The 18,068-nt window shown below is 39.2% G+C and overlaps 1 protein-coding gene across 1 annotated transcript; it reads right to left on the minus strand.

Annotated features, from left to right (window-relative positions):
- Positions 1–16,883: 16,883 nt before the first annotated feature.
- LOC136852824 (uncharacterized) lies at positions 16,884–17,447 on the minus strand. Its single transcript, XM_067127726.1, has one exon. The coding sequence runs from the start codon at positions 17,445–17,447 to the stop codon at positions 16,884–16,886; it is 564 nt and encodes a 187-aa protein (XP_066983827.1).
- Between the last annotated feature and the right edge of the window lie 621 nt (positions 17,448–18,068).

Raw genomic sequence — 18,068 nt, forward strand, 5'->3', positions numbered from 1 at the left:
CGTTTAAGAAAAGGATTGATTTTATGTTCAGAATTACGGAATTGCCTTGTTTGTATTTATTCGTACTTGCATATTATGATGAAATCGTTCTTTTTTATTATTTGTTATTCCGGGTCATCGTCAGTCGCAGCTGGTGTTAATTCTTTGTTTATGTTTCTGAGTATGAGTGAGTGTAATTTAATGCTAGATTTTAATGGTTGAGAAATTAATGTTGGAATGTGGAAAATGTGTTTTTAAATAAAACAAAAACTCCTTAGGTAATCCGTACGTGAACCATCAAATCGCCACTTTTTTCATACGTGATCATTACTCTAATTTTAATGTGCATGTATTCATAAAGAACAACATATTTAGTAAGACGCCACAGAATTGAATTTCTACTTCATATATATTTATATATAAATATATATAATGTATTTATATATACACATATGTAATATACACATACGTTATATATACACACATATACACACACACATATTATATATATATATATATATATATATATATATATATATATATTATGTATGTATGTATGTATGTATGTATGTATGTATGTAGAGTGCGGGAGGCAAGAAAATAAGAATTCCAACCAGCACCCTATTTCCAGATATTTTCTTTTAAAGAGAACCAAAATTTTAATGAGCCTCTTTTTCGGGTGAGATGAAGAAGGGGAGGGGGAGGGGAGGGCCTAATTACTCACACATTAACTACCGGAACAGCGTCGGTGTCTCCGGAGAGTATAAATTGACACGTGTTCGTCGCCTGTCATCCCTCCCTGCCACGTGTTGAATCTGGGCACACGCACGCTCGCGCCCTCGCATCATCTCGGCACCCACATCTCCCAGCCTCCGAGAGAGAGGCTGAGGAGTGATGCCTTTGCCACCAGGCTTGGCTCCCCTCCGCCAAGCCAGCTCCTGCTGCTTCTTCAGCTGTTGGCGGCGGCGTTGGCCTCAGCATGTTGGGTTGGGTCGGGTCATGGAACTTTCCTCTTATGTCTTTTCGTTATTATTATTATTATTATTATTATTATTATTATTATTATTATTATTATTATTATTATTGAGGCTTTGCTATAGCTACTAAAGCTATAATAATAATTATTCGTTGTACTGATGTTGATTATCTTCATTCGGTTTCTTAAGTATATTTCGACTGAAATCAAATGCTTGCCACATGCTTGGCCCAGTGCTGAAAGGGTGTAGGAGAAATCGGTGTGATGAAGATAAATCATATATGTTATCTTTTTATACGTAAAGTATTTTACTTATATTATTTGCCTCAGATAAATTATCCAAGTTTTATTGTTGTCAGAGACAAGCTAGTTGTTAGGTATTACCATAACTTACGGCGCATGTGCACTCGTAAGCGGACACTAGTGTAGCACTAGTTCCATGGAAAAAAGCGCATATATATATATATATATATATATATATATATATATATATATATATATATATATATATATATATATATATATATATATATATATATATATAATATACACACACACACACACACATATATATATATATATATATATATATATATATATATATATATGTGTGTGTGTGTGTGTATATATATAACACAGTGACTTAGTAATTAATATATCAGATCAGTAGTAATATTTGTAAGGCATACATAATTTACTTTTACCCAGACATGATTGATGTGATATAACGTTGATGTTTGGGCGCTTAATTTAACGTTATGAACTATACATATATTATGCCCATATGTTCCTTTCACCTATATTTATTAGTATTGTGTAACTGCGCGACTTCACGTTTTTACGGGAAAGCCGAAAGCCCCAATTAAGTAGTCCAGATGGCCGATGCTTATAAATCATGAGAGTATTGAACCGTCCGGACGGGGAAACGAAATGAAGCGGTTAATACGAGCAACATGTGGATAGCAGCCCCGTCGGGCGACCTCCAGGGCATCATATTGATACCCTTGCTCCTCTGCCCCAAGCTTCTGTTCTCTCTCATTCTCCCTTCCCCTCTGCCTCCCCACCCTGCCGTGCCCGTCCAGACCGGAAGAGAAGCGAAAAAGGAGGGGTGGGACCCCAGGAGGATTTCGCCGGAAGTAGGTCAGCCGCCTGACTCCGTAAAGGGGTAGGTAGATGGTTAAGTAAAAGGGGGGAAGGGGGGTCAGGGGTATACGTCTAAGGGGGTAGAGGTAGGAACGGGTGGCAAAGTGGGCGAAAATGTGGTAGGCCTATTTGTTTAGCTTTTTTTATCCCATTTTTTTTTTTATCCTCTCGCTCTCGCTCCCTTTTTTCAGTTTTTCCGTCTCCGGTTTGATGTATCTCCCGAGGGAGGCATTCTTGGGGTTTGTGCGCGTCGTTTCGCTCCCTCTCATGTTTATGTAAAAGGCCGCAGAGAGGAAGGAAGTCGTCTTTGGAACTAAGGATCTGGAGCATGTGGGCTGAAGCTCCGTTTCGCATTATCCTCCATCATCAGATTTGTAAGAAATAAATTGTTTAATTGGTCACTTTCTGGATTGGTGTTTGGCTCCTCAATTATTGTGATTGTTATTGTTGCAGGTTCGTTGTCATGTGATATTAATTTTGTAGCGTAAACCGTGAATTCTTTGTCATTTATAGTTTGCTCTGCAAAAAGACCTCTGAAAATTTAATTTTATGGAATGATCCATATTCCATGTATATTGTATCTCTCTCGCAACATATTTTATTGCTTAAGGAACCAGTATTTAAAAGGATTGTGAGAATGCATTGGAGAGTTGGTTACTTACTGAAAGAATGACCTTGAGGTAATGATACTTTTTGGTCCATAAATAATAACCAGTGTTCTTTTTGATTTTATTGGAACCAACAACACAGTTGCTTAAAGTGGTGAATGTGTGGGGAAGCTTCCTGGCACATTGTATCTACTCGTCAATGTCCAGTCAGAGCTTATTGATGTATGTTTCTTTCACTTTCATATTAATCAAACGGTTATTCTCGGGGATCCAGGATTAATGTGATCACTGATGTAAAACAAATACCAAAGCTATTATTACGACAGCACATGATGCCAGCTGCGTGCATTTGTGATGTCTTTGAAAATCGCCTGGTTCATCTCTCTCTCTCTATATATATACAGTATATATGTGATTATATATATATATATATATATATATATATATATATATATATATATATATATACATATATATATATATATATATATATATATATATACATATATACTGTATATATATATATATATATATATATATATATATATATATATATATATATATATATATATATATATATATATATATATATACATATATACTGTATATATATGAATATATATATATATATATATATATATATATATATATATATATATATATATATATATATATATATATATATATATATATATATATACATACATATAAGGGCAGAGCTGAGGCTTCCAATACTCATTTAGGAAAGGCATCCTCATCTTCTACAGTTTATTTTCAATGCCGACGTTTCATATAATTCCAAGTCGCATTTTCAAGGCTATAAAAGATAATATATATATATATATATATATATATATATATATATATATATATATATATATATATATATATATATATATATATATATATATATATATATATATACTATATATATATATATATATATATATGTATATATCTATCTATCTATATATATATACATATATATTTATATATAAGAATTTTATTTATACACGTGTGACATTTTTCAAATATTATGCCAAACATATCGTTTAATACCCAGTTCACTATACCATGAAATAAAGATATAAAGTGATAAGACCTACTGAGGCAGAAGTAAAAGCTGTAGTAGTGAGGGTAAAAGGTTGAAGAAGGAAACAAAGGGAGTGAGGAAGAATCTCTCTGGATGGTTGTGCTACAAAATCAGATGCTATTGTTGAAATGTCAAAGGAGTCCTGGAGTACATGAGAATGGAGGAAGTCTTCTGAAAAGGTGTTTAAAGAGAGGCTACACTGTTGGAAATATTCGGCTTCCAGAGAAGAATATTTATTAGTTAAGAAAAAGAGTTTGCTAGAGTAGATGGAAGAAAAAGTTGATGGTTCTAATGGTGGGGAGAGTGGCCTGAGGTAAAACCGATCATAATTTGGCTGGAGCCAAATTTGAGATAGATATAATTTGGTAAGGAAAGTATAAAAAACGTGGCTGTATCAGTACTGAAGAAAAGTGAATGGGATGAAAAGGAAATAACAAGAGTATCCACATAGAAAATGGATGAAAAATGGCTCAAGTTAAGATATGCTGATAAAAGATAGTAGGGACTTTGCAACATACCTGGATGAGGTCACGGACAGCAGGGAGTGTTTATGGGCACAGAAGGGAAAGACGAGAGAATAAAAACAGGATATGGGGAGATGAGGAAATGAAACATTTAATGAGGAAAAAATGTTATTCGAAGAAGAGGTTAATGACAGATGAGCTGAGAATATCAATTGCAGACACACAGGAGGATATATAAAGAAGTCAAGAACAAAATGAGAGTGAAGAGAAGGCATGTAATAAAAACAGAGCGGAGGAGGTGAAAAAGAGTTTTAGGGGGAACAAAAGGTCCAACAGGGGAGTAAATAAAAAGAGAAAGATTAATGAATACATTGATCCTCTCAGTGCACCAGCTGTAAAAGGGTTACCAACATCTGCTGAAATCAAGGAAAAGGTGCAAGGCCTGGAAATTCTTCACTGGAGACTTGCTGATAAGCCAGAGAGCTCTACCCTTCTGGTGTCATGTCGCTTGTTGTAGTAACCTATCCCTTGAATCCAAGTATTTTGATATGAAAGTTATTTTCTTGAACGTAATACAATTTTGTGGGAAAAAATATATTGAAACTATCTATGAACAGAAAATCACCGTTAAAAAGTCACACTTTCTCAACTCAAAAAATTATATCATGCATGCATAGGAGTAGACTGTACCCGATTCAGGAAACGACTCTACTTGACTTCATGTTAGCATTTACAGAAATTGTCTGACAAAATATCTGAAATGTTGCAGAAGCCGTTCTTAAACATAATGAATAAATGAACAGAACATATCTGAGCTTTCCAAGAACAACTTTGCATAATGGAAAGTGTGTGCTTGCTTATTAAACGACAAAGACCATCCTCAATCTTTAACGATATTTCATTTCTCATAGTTATAAATTACATTCAACCTAAATACGAAATGATTACCGTAGAAACGAGTTCCCGCCTTGACTACAGCTTAGAAATTAAAATAATGTCTGGTTAACTGTTCGTATAAAATTGATACCTACTTAATTTCATGTTTTGGTTTCCCCGATGAATAATTCCTTTGCGTAAGTATAGAAAAGAGCTTATCCCCATTTCTTTATGAAAATAACGACATCTAAATATGAGAATATAAACTGCAATAATGGTGCTGGGAAATTTGTCTAAAAATTACTGGATAAAGTTTCTGACTAAAAAGTAATCCGGCTTCACATTGGAACATTATTTAATGGGTTGCAAACCAAAGCACAGTGTTTTCATAATCACAGTTCCCAGTTCCTACTGCTTTCAGTGAAGGAAAATTATGCTTCATGTTATGGAGGGCTCCAACATTTCTGAAAAATAACAATAGGAAAAAGCAGGTTTTTTTAATTAGCAGCGTGTGCACATGATAAATAAATGTTAGCTGTTACGTTCCATTTTTTCTCTCTTTATTCAGGCAGGTATTTCTAGGCTCACAATTTACATACATATATTTACATACATCATAAACGATTCAGTATTTATAGTACGGATGTAGCATTAATCGCTGTCTAATATTTTCTCATGAGCCATCTTTGTTAGAAAAGATTTAATATAAAAAAAGTATGTATGTATTATTAACAGCCTCACTGATATCCTAACTTCTCGTTTTCCTCACACTTGGATAAGCATATCACTACAAGCCTTTGAATCTTGATAAAAACAGTTTAAGTAGCCAATTTCATCCGCGGCTGGATTCAAATTCATACCAGCATGACTGGGGTTACCACTTATTCCACTATCCCCAGCTGATACTACCACATAGTATTATTTTCCTGGTGGGGCAAAGAACGTGTACAGATCATCTCCCGTTTATCAGTTCTCGTCTACACAGGTCATTTCCGTACTTTACCTAAGGATACTATTTCTTTATCCTACTTTCTGACTCCTGCTATCTTTCTGAAGGCTTTCCTCTCATTCAGAGGAAACCATGACTGTATGTCAATACAAACTGTGCTGCACTAATTGATCATCTTACTTTTGTAAGCAGTTTGTCTATCTAATTTTCAAATCTTAGGCAATCTGCTCATTGTTTGATTTGCCTTCTATAGTCGCACTGAATTCTGAATAAAGCGAAACGTGGATTGGATATCACTGTTCCTAAATACTGAACAGACTCAACCTCATTAATCCTCCCTCCATACACTCTATTCCTCCTTTTGTGAAGATTTTACACTGAGCATTTTCGTTCGTTTTCTTCTTTTTAAGATTTACCCAAAGTCCCATCAATCTTGATATATGTTACAGTCCATGACTGGGATGTTTCCATGACTGAAACAGCATTATCTGCAAATTTTACTCCAGTCGAACCATTCTCTTCCTGTCTCCACCAATTACGGTTTTCATGACAAAATCCATGAGAAGGGCAAATAGCAAAGATGACATAATATCCTCTACAAATTCACTTGGCAAGACTATCAACATTAACTTTGCATCCGCTTAAGTCGTGGATAGTTTCAATTAGTTTTAAATATCTAACGTGAATGCGGAGAACTCTGCAAAGTCTCTCAATGAAAATGACGACTTTTCATCAGTGATATATTTGGGAAGCTGAATTTATTCCAGTGAGATTTGTCTCGTATCATTTCATTGTACACTAAAACCACACCATCCTTTCATTAAATGATGCATGATGATTTATAAAATACAAAATTTAATTTTTTTAATATATTCAAGATTCATTGTTATTAAAAAATGGATCCTAGATTTCATAGTGAATTCATTCTGACTACTCTTGGAAAAACCGTAGTCCAGTTTAGAATTAATCTTGTGCTACCATTTCGAGTCTGCTTCCCATTCCTCTCTCTCTCTCTCTCTCTCTCTCTCTCTCTCTCTCTCTCTCTCTCTCTCTCTCTCTCTCTCTCTCTCCAGTTCCCTTCGACCTCAATATTGACCTTAAGCATTCTATGGATGCATTTTTTCTATTATCGTTATCACAATTAAGTTATTGCAAATATAACTTTTATTTTAAAACTTTCTTTACGCCTACCAGTTACACTGAAGGTATCCCTATAAGTAATTTTTTTTTAACGTTAGAGGCCATAGGCGTAGAAGCCTGGAGTCAGTCATAAGCATGACCCGCCGTAACAATGCCATTTATGTGTCATGAAAAATTTTTTCTAACTTAATACATACTGGTATAATTTTCATCTAAATTTAACCTCCATTAGAGTCTAAAGCAGACCAAGAACACGACGGCAACTACAAACTTCAGTTTCACAAAATTATGAATTTTAATTACGAAGACTTTTCTGTAATTGGTCGCCATTAGATTCTAATCCCTGAGGTGTCACATCACTCTGAACGGAGTGAATAATTATCACTGACGTTAATTAGCTTTATATCAAACGGAAAGAAGCTTGAGGAGATTAAATGAATTAATAAGCGGATTATTGTCATTCTTCTCATCAATCGGAAGGGGATTCCGTGCAACTGACAATTATGTTTCTTTTGAGTTATCCTCTTGAGAATTACTCAGTCCCTTTCATCTACAAACAAACTTTTTATTTCGGGCAGATCAATGATCTCTCTCTCTCTCTCTCTCTCTCTCTCTCTCTCTCTCTCTCTCTCTCTCTCTCTCTCTTCATCAAGATAAGGATAGAGGGATTTATTAATTATATTAAACAGGCATCACAACAGTGGCAATCGATAATGTTGATAAAAATTTAAGCAAGGATAATTATAACTGACACTGAGACATTCTGTAAAGTAGGTGCAAGAGGAATTTAATGTAAAAATCTTGCAATGGTATTTACAGTGCAAGAGAGCTGTTTACTCTATAATAACTTTACTGTAATAGATATCCTAATTAGTTACTTCCAGGTTCAACGTTCGGAATTATAATTATATTTTTACTCATGGCAATATTCATCCTTTCCACTGTAGTCACTGAAATTTCATAGCAACCAGCGAACTGAAAATGAGATAGAACCGCCTCGGCGTTTTAAAGGATTCCATTAATGTAACGTAGAAGCGTTCCAAATGTATAGTCATTCACTGTTCTCCTTCAAAATGTGATTATAATTAAGTTTTGCCGATGGGAGACTCCATGCTCCTGTGTTAATGTTACTGAACTCCATTTTTTTTATCAGTGGAAATCTGTGTCAGGAGTTAGTGTGCATTATTGCATTCTCAACTGACATGTGCCAAAATAACTGGTCTTCTATAGGCTCTACTGCATCCCTGTGTTGCTTTTCTATATTTATCATGAGAAAGCAGTGCTGATATCATTACAAAAGCAATTGGTTCATCGTTTGCCTTATTGAATCTCTCCTCTTTCATAATTCTTGTGGTGTCCCTCCTTTGTGCTGCTCCACATCCTCACTTGCTCACTCTAGCCTCTGCTCCAACTACTCTCGCCAGCCCTTTCCCTCTGCTCGTCAGCTGCTCAATCCCAGTCACAAGGCGCTCTTGTTCACACCCCGCCCTTCCAAAACACTCTCCACTGTAAAGAGGGACAACGGGCCGGCATTTAGGGTGTGAAGTACGACGGTTCCAGAAAGTCGTCTCTTATTGCCCGAGGCTTTAGTTTCTGATTCATTACGTTTGTCATCAGGAAGGGCGGAAGAGCCTTCCACGAGAAATTCGGTGATTCCTTATGAGGTCTCTTCGTTTAAACAAACACTAATCTTGGTATGTTTCTGACATCTAGGGATATTAGATGCTCCTTGAGAAGAGTAAGTTTCCGAGTCGTCGATGTTTGACCATCCAGAAGACCGCCGCACGAGGGCCTTCTCTCAAAGCTGTGCCTCACACAGCCACTCCACCAGTGATAAACGGTGCTGAGATATGATATTCATGAAAAATTTTCATTATCATTAACACCGTCATATTACATAAACAAAGATTATTTTCATATTATTTCTGGTGTCAATTTTTTTCTAGTTAGCTGTTAGGGCTTCAAGAATCTGCAGTAGATGTCATCCACATTTCGGACCACCACAGAATCTGAGGAAATAGAGGGGTAGCACCGACAGTGCACCTTATGTGGTACACTAAGTATTGCCAAAGGTTGTTTGAGCGTCCCTCCGGCCCGTAGCTATATCCACTTTTTAGTCTTGTATTTTGCCTCCATTCCCGTTCCCTTTCTCCCATCGTGTTGTCCAACCACTCTAACTGCCTCTTTTCCCTGTCTTAAGCGCTGGGTGGCTGAAGGTGCCCAAGCATTTGGCTTTATAGCCTAATTTTCTTAAGTCAATCAAAGGGGTTTCACATCAGCAGATCACTGTTCTAACGCATCACCTGCATCCCTTTAACATATCCTCTTTGCGCAATAGTCTTTCTTAGTTAGTTTTAGTTTTACATTTCACATATATCTTTGTATGTCCGAAAAAAATTTTGTCAAAATTTGAAATCAACCCGTCGATTTACAAAATGAAATTAAATTGAGTATAAAAACTATTTGAGACATTACTGATTCTGTTGAGCTTCAGAATTAATATGTTGCAATGGTTCAATTTCCAATATCTGTGTTGGAGGAGTGTCAAGAGTCCACTGTTATTGGTTGCACAAACAATGGTTTGTTGCTGGTATTGAATGAGTATTGCAGATTTCATAAGGTTTTCTCGCTGAGCGATTTTCCACACAACTTCCGGTCGTGCTTGAATCGGACAGGTTTCCGAATGAAACAAGAGATCCTGCTTCAAGATTTTAGCTTCTCAGTTGTTTGATAGATGTTAAGTGGTGCCGCAACAGACTAGCATTGAATCCCATCTTGTGTGGGAAGTCCAATGGAAGTCTGTCCTTTAAATTTTCTTCGTTATACTACATTGTGATAATTCCTGGCAAATTATTATTATTTTGTTGAATATGATGGCAGCCTTGGTTGCATTAATCTTGTAGATTATTCGTTCAACTCTTCTAATTACTCTTTTTTCTTCTTCAGTAACGGAATTAAGTAAAATGCCGAAGTTCATTGCAGGGTTTTATTTATAAAAATATCAAAGGTCGAAGGTAATGGAAATTCCGAGGGCGGGGTCCAAAACGAGTGCAGGGGTCGTCAGTGCTTCTGGGATCGTAGGTATCGCGACATATTTCGTTAGGCCTTCTTCCTTCTTCAGGCGGGAGCTGAATGAAGTGGTACTAGGACTAGGATAAGGACAGGTAAGTGGGGAATAGGGGGAAAGGAAGAGTGCCCCTGGATACAGTCCAGTTGAAGTCTAACGGCAGGCACTCGGGATGGGAAAGACATAGGACAAAAGGGGTGAAAGTGAAGTAAAGTTGAAGAGAAAAAATGGGGGGCAGACCCCATTGCGAAGTTTGTTTTTGGTGTAGCCACCAAGCAATGGCTAGGAAGAGAGGAGAGGCTCGAAGGAGTCGGTTTTTTGGCTCAACACCCGTAAAGAATAAGATCTTGGGATGAGATCATGATCGATGGTCTGGGAGGTTGTAGCACCACAAGAGACTATGAGTTTTGTTATTTGTTATTGATGTATTTTTTTTTTTTTACATATGTATATACATACTTTTTTTTTTTTTTTTTTTTTTTTTAATCAGTACATATAAATCTAGGTCTTGGAGGGTCACAATTGACCTTGGGCTCAAGCCTATTCCACCTGTGGTGAGAACGGATGCGGTTGGTTGTGAGTTCCCTAGTTGTGGTATATAGTTCTTCATCTTCAGTACTGAGTTTGTCCCAGGTCTTTTGACCTAGTCTATGGAACCTTATGTTGAGAGGCTCCAACTTGGAGTGGATGTGCAAATCCCTTATTGTGTTGAAGTAGGGGGGACTTTCCCTATAAGCTTGTCTCAGAAATTTTTTTTGAATTGCTTGCATTCTATTGATGGATGTTTTGCTGAGTGCACCGAATATGATGGCTGGGTACTCTAACTGCGGTCTGGCTAGTGATTTATATAATTTTAATTGAGTTTTTGTTGAGAGCCCTCGGAACCTTTTCAGCCTACTGACAGTTTTCCTCGTGGTAGCTATTCTTGCCTGGACATGGGGAAGGATGCCTGATTTTTGAAATTTACATCCAAGGATGGTTGCATGCTGATTGAATGGAATTCTCCTGTTATTAATTGCTATATCCAAGGGATTTTGGGCAGATATTGAGAGGAGCTGAAATTTATTCATATTTGTTGTTATTTTCCATTTCTTTTCATAGTCATTAATTTTTTGAATTTCTCTGACAGTCTTCCTTTGCAACATACGCTTGGCTTTTGTGGGATATGTAATGACTTGGGTGTGGTCGTCAGCAAACATGATTTGAAGGCAACCTTGCGTTGGAGGAGGGGTATCTTTAACGTAGAAGTTGTAGAGAGATGGGTAGAGAATGCTGCCTTGAGGAACACCTGACTGCAGTTGGAACTCTGGACCTATGAAATCTTTGATTTTGATCATTGCAGTACGGTTGTTTAAGAAGTTACATAGCAGTCGAGTTGCTAAATCTGGCAAATGGGCCTCCAGTATTTTGAACTTTAGACCTTCATGCCAGACTTTGTCGAAGGCCCGACTGACATCCCTAGAGATAAGGTTGCAGCCGTACCCAAGACTCTTCTTGACTGCTATGAACTCATAGAGCCTGGTCAGTGCAAGCTGAGTTCCTTTGCCCTGGGTAAACCCATATTGGTTACTATTGGTCAGCAAGTTTTCTTCAAGGAACTCATTGAATCTTAATTGGATTATTTTTTCGAGGATCTTACCAGATATTGGCCTGTAGTTAGACACTGAAGTGAGATCTCTGCCCTTTTCCACACAAAGGGGAGAAGTGCTTTCTTAAAAAGGTCAGGCCAGTATCCCATACTGACGGTTTCATTGAAAATATCTTTTAAAAAGGCCAGCATGGAGTTGGGAAGGTGCTTGAGAATAATTTTGTTGACTTTAGAGTGGCCAGGTGCTTTGTTTTTGAAATTATTAATTATGTTGATGATATCTTGCAACTGAATTGGTTTGAGGAATTGGTCTTCAGCGTCTAGCCTGTTGAGATCGACTGTGTCGTAAGGTATAATCTGCCCATCATGTTCGTGAAGAGTTTCAAGGACTAGTTGTTCATGTTGCAAGTTAAACCTTAGATTTTCCCATGGATTAATTTTGAAAATCTTAGACCAGAATTCTCTGAAAATTGGTTCCTGTTCCTGCGGTGAATAAATTTTCAAGTTGTTGTGCAGGATGTAGGCTACAGGTTGAGAATCCGATCCCAGAAGTCTTCTGATCATTCCCAGAACTTTCCTGGGTCTCGATAGATGCCTTCAATTTTATTTAATAATGTCTCCCAGGTGGAGTTTATGAGTTCTTGTGCTTCAATTTAGATGCATTCTTGGACATTGTGAATGAATACTAAAAGGTGATGTGATGGACCTTCTCTATTTAGTAGGGCAAGAGCATGTTTGTAATAATTTTGCAACTGTTTACGATTATCTGTTTCTTTAGTATATGGTAAGATCCTGAAAGTTTTGAGGGGGATACAAATTTCTGAGGCTTCTTTAATCATCCTATACCAAAAAGTTATTTTCTCATCAATGTATGCTTTGTCTTTTCTGGTGTTATCAGGTGCATCATAGTTAGAGAGAGAGTCATCGAGAATATCCTTAAAACGTTCCCAGTCGGCATTGTTCAAATCTAGAGTTGGGTTACTAGCTACCATAATGGGTCTCACAGTGAGTTTTAATAGTAGGGGTAGGTGATCAGAAGTGGTTAAAGGACCCTGTGTAATTGAGTAGTTAAAAATATGAAATCTGTTGGACAGAAGAATGTCCGGTTTACCCGTTGTTCTCTTGTTTAAATATGTATCAAAATCTGGACCTAGAAAGTTAACCAAGTTTCTATTCATAAGCTGTTGTATTAAAATGCCTCTTGGGTTAGTGATATTATGGCCCAAGGCCGGGTGGTTAGCATTTAGGTCACCTAAAAGATAGACCGGTATATTATGCCTCATTAATGATAAGATATCTTCCTGAGGAAAAACTGGGTTCCTGGGGGGTAAATAAGTAGTTGCTACTATTACTGGTCCCCTTACTGTTTGCAGTTCGACTGCAATTAGGTCATGATTAAACCCGTCAATTAATTTGACAGTAATATCCCGTCTAACTGCTATTGCCGTCCCTGCATTTTGTTCGTTTGAGTTGTTGCACTGAAACACGTTGTAGTTCCAGATCTTGATACGAGTGGAGTTAGGTATCCCTGTTGAGTTAAGAAGTACAAGATGAGGGGAGAAAGAGGAATAGATGTTGCAGAGTTCCTTGCTACGAAGGAATGTCCACTTTAAGACATTATGTTGTATAACTGTCAGTGTCCATTATGGTGCTTTACCTTTAGTTAGGTCAAAGTAACCCGAGTTTAGTTTTTGAAATTTACCCTCGACGATCCTCGTAGTCCTGTATTTACCGAGTTCTATTGTCCCATCCTGAATGAGTTCTATTACCATGTTATTATCCATTTCCTCAATGAAGATGTACTTCATGGTTTTGCTTTCAAAGATCATCTTCTTAAGGGCCTTATGGGTTGGATTTTTTATGGGAGCCGTGTTAATGGAAGTATACAACCTTAGACCAATTTTGGGGTTCTTAGTTTGGCAGATAGAAGGGAGGATAGGGAGAGCCATAGCTCCTTGTACTTCAGGGTCTACAAGATTGGAGGTTGAGGTTGATGGCTGTGGTTGTTGCGGTGGCTGCTTTTTTGCTGGGTTTGATGGCAAATCAGTTTCGGAGTCAGAGTCGCTAAGGACTCGTTTCCTGTTGGCTTCATCCGTTTCCATGTCATTGATTGTGAGAGTCTGATCAGGGCTGGTGTTATATCCATTGTTTGCTTTGAACAATGTTGATACCTTCTTGGCTAACTTGATAGCCTCAGTAGGGATCTTGACCAAAGGAAGGCCATTGGCTTTGTAAAAGGCATCAATCATTGTTTGGAAGGTACCAGGTTGAACCGCTTCGCTCAGGTTTGCCAATATGATTGCAGTGTTCATAACCGTGATTTGTTGGAGTGAGATGTTATTGGTAATGGTATTGCTACTTTGTGCGGATGTGGCTGCGGCTTGGGCACAGGATTTATTGGGAGTGGTTTGAGATTGTTGGGATCTGATCAATTTGGCCTGATCCTTAATCATGGTTTTCCTTGTTGGACACCTTGCTGCCATGGTAGGGTGATCCCCATTGCAGGTGATACACTTATGGTTGGCCTGGTTGGAGCAGTTAGTCCAGTAGTGGTCCTCCGAAGCGCAGATTGAACAGATTTTGTAGGTGGAAGGTTTGGGACAGTTCTTTTTTATATGCTCATAGCTATAACATCTCATGCACTGTGGGGGGTTAACATAGATCTCCTGGCTAAGGTACGAAGGCGGAAATGATTGTCCAGAAATGAGAAGTCCTTTGGTGAGACAGTCTCTTACCATTTGGGAGGATTCTAATCTCACTTTGAATGTAGTTTTGGTGGTGGGGAGTTTGATAATAGCAGAAACCTTAACATTATTCCGTAATTCTATTTCGTTCTTTAGGTCGACTTCCGATAGATTGTATATCAGACTGTCAGCCTGGGATACAACCAGAGTTCGTGAGGCATTCAAATGGGGGGGGGTCAATGACTTCAAAGCTCTTGGCCTGGAGAGCCTGTTTGGTATCTGGATGAATGATCTTTTCGATGGTAGAATCATCAGCGATAGCTAAGAAGACATTATTGGCTTTAGTGAGTTTATGAATGAAGCATGACCTGTTCTGAAGAACATTCCAGATAGCCAGGCGACGGGATTCTTCATCAAGTCCCTGGCTAGTGTCCTTGATCTTAACTTTGCCCATTATGTCATGGTAAAGTCAACTAACATTACCCACTTTACAATCTATTTCACTCCTCAGTATTGGGCATGGAAATGTAATCTAAGGGATTACACAACCTTTTTGAGAATTTGTTCAGAATTTAAAAGTTTTGAGAAATTTGTGATGCAGCAACGGGGGATGAAAAAAACCGTTTTGTGATAGTTTGGAAGAAACAGATGTTAGTGGCCACTTTATAGGAGGCAGTGACTTATTCCTAATTCTCTATGCAGGCACTACTGAAGGAGTATGAGCCTGGATGGTGCAGCATTCCCAGTGCCCCTAGAGAGTTTTAAGACCACAACGGCTACTCCAAGGGCAAAGGGCTACTGATAATGTTAGTAAGTAGAATTTGAGAGCTTGAGGTTTGATAGAATAAGGGGGAAGAAGTGTGAGGGGGGTAGGGGTGGAGGAAGGGGGGGGGGCAAGGATGAGGATGGGGGTGGGGGTACCCTGTCCTTGGTCAGCCAACTCTGGCAGGTTCACACAAGTCACCCTCCACAGATGCTAGAGTCTCAGATGAAGCTCAAGCTTGGAGTGGAAAAGTGACTTGAAGATCCAGGGAGTCAGCCAATCAGGAAGCGGTTTCTGGGAGCTGAGCGTCGGCCAATCAGGGCACGGTTTGTGGCTCAGGCGAGTCAGCCAATGACTGTGCAGCTCTCACTGCCTCAGGCTAATGGGAAGCAAGTGAGTTCTTCTTCAAGCTGTCTGGGAGGATCTTGGGGACGTCTGCTCTCCACCGTGAATGGAATAATGAAAGATGATGAAGTGGTGGCCGTGGTCTCGCTTTTTTATGTCAGCGGGGGCGCTGTTCACGGTATACCTTTGGTTGGTCGAGAGAGCGTTGATTTTTGATTGGCCAAGAGAGCGCTGACGTCACTGGGCATGGTCTTCTCCCATTGGTTGGCTGTTTCTCGGCCTTAGTCTCGTAGTGGTTGCTCTGCGATGCCCTATAGTTCGTAAGACGTGCCCAGTGAAGGAGTGCATTTATAGCTTCATTAAGGTCACGTGCTCCATCAGGGGGTTCGTCAGGAGGGTCTTGTTCATTGCTGCTGTTCTCAACGTCTTGCTGGGATGTTCTGATAGTTATGTTGTCAGGGGGCGCTGTGATAGGGCGCCGTGTCGCTGTCGGAAGCAGATAGGTTTCTTGTGTAGTGTTGATGGTAGGTTTTTCTGCTCCTATATGCACTGCCTCTAGTATCCGTAGTCTTCGGTGGTCAGGGGCTTGATCTATTACTTCGAAGCAATTGATAATATCACTACGCCGGACACGAAGGTTGTGAGCGTCTCTAGCATGGTTGACAATGGCCCCCTCTTGGGCGTGACAAAAAATCCGTTTTGAAAGACACATGGTGGTCATTCTGATGTAGGCCGCAGGACATCCTCGCGAAGGGCATTTGTACCGGTACACCACGTTGGTCTTCTTCAGTGGTTCCTGTCGAGGGGCGGGGTTATTCTTCGTAATAAGACTGATCGTCTTCTTGCTAGCATAGCAGATAATCAATTGTACATTTTCTGTCGGGTCGGTGGGGGTGACGTGCTCCTTGATGATGTTTTTCAGGGCTTTTTCATCGTCTTTATACCGTTTGTAGAATAATTTAATATCTTCAGGGAGGGCCGGGCGGGGTTCTTGCTGGTACCAATTCTCCAAACCTTTCTTTACTACGTCTTGGATGTCTCGGTTTTTGTGTCCGTTGTTAACCAATACTTGGGTGGCATGGTCGAGTTCTTCGTGCGTTTTTCGGCACGAGGAGCAGTGGGAGATGGCGCGACGGACATAGGCTTTAATCACCGAGTTTTTATAATGCGCTGGGCACTCGCTCTCACCATTCATGCAAAGGCCCAAGTTAGTGGGTTTGGTGTAAACAAGTGCTGAAGGCGGTTCCCTGGTGCTCTACCAACACGTCGAGGAAGGGGAGGCGGTTGTTTTCAGCATGTTCTATGGTGAAGGACAGGCTGCTGTGCTGGTGGAAGGCAGCCCGTAAGTTATCAATCTCCTCTTGTGAGTCTGCAAGGAGGAAGGTGTCGTCGATATAACGCACGTAAATGGGGGGTTTACGTACATTAGCAAAGACCCGTTGTTCAACAGTACCCATGTAAAAATTTGCAAATAAGACTCCTAGGAGGGAACCCATGGTGACTCCATCCACTTGTAAATCCATGTGTCCTTGGTGGTTGACGAACGGGGCCTTTTTTGTACATATCTCCAAGAGAGACCGAAGGATGTGTTCAGGGATGTGGAGAGGGGTAACTGAAGGATCTTGGTAGACGCAGTCGGCGATCATAGAGATGGTTTCATCGACAGGTACGTTTGTGAAGAGAGATTCTACATCCATAGAGGCGATGAAACCAACAGGGGGGACCGACCGGAGAACTTGTAGAAACTCAGCAGACGACTTAAGGCTGTACATGTCAGGTGTGTAGTGGGTGAGTAGAGTGTTCAGTCTTTTGGCCAGGTGGTAGCTGGGGGCGGGAATTTGGCTGATCGCAGCTGGTTTCCTGGTTTGTGTGTCTTGATGTTACCATATATGTATCCTGGGCTATAATCACCTGTGATGGCAGGGAGGGGGGTAGCATTTGTTGCAGCGTTGTTAGTTTCTACAAGTTTGTTTGCTTCGCGTTTAATGTCGTCTACTGGGTTCTTTGTGATTCTGTTGAAGTATACTCAAGAATATCATAGAAAAATAGAAGAAATACTCACTGATCAGACGAAATTCAAGAGAATCACAAAGAACTCAGTAGACGACATTAAACGCGAAGCAAACAAACTCATAGAAACTAACAACGCTGCAACAAACGTTACTCACCTCCCTACCATCACAGGTGATTATAGCCCAGGATACATATATGGTAACATCAAGACACACAAACCAGGAAACCCCCTGCTACCCATTATCAGCTCAAGATTTTCTCCCCCCCAAAAAAGGGATGTACAACTCCACAAGGATAAACTCCAGATTTCAGTCAACATAATCATTACTCTGTAATTCAGTGGTTCTCAACCTATTTTGGTCCATGCACCCTTTCACCAG

This window comes from Macrobrachium rosenbergii, chromosome 26 (assembly GCF_040412425.1).
Source record: "Macrobrachium rosenbergii isolate ZJJX-2024 chromosome 26, ASM4041242v1, whole genome shotgun sequence".
NCBI lineage: Eukaryota > Metazoa > Arthropoda > Malacostraca > Decapoda > Palaemonidae > Macrobrachium > Macrobrachium rosenbergii.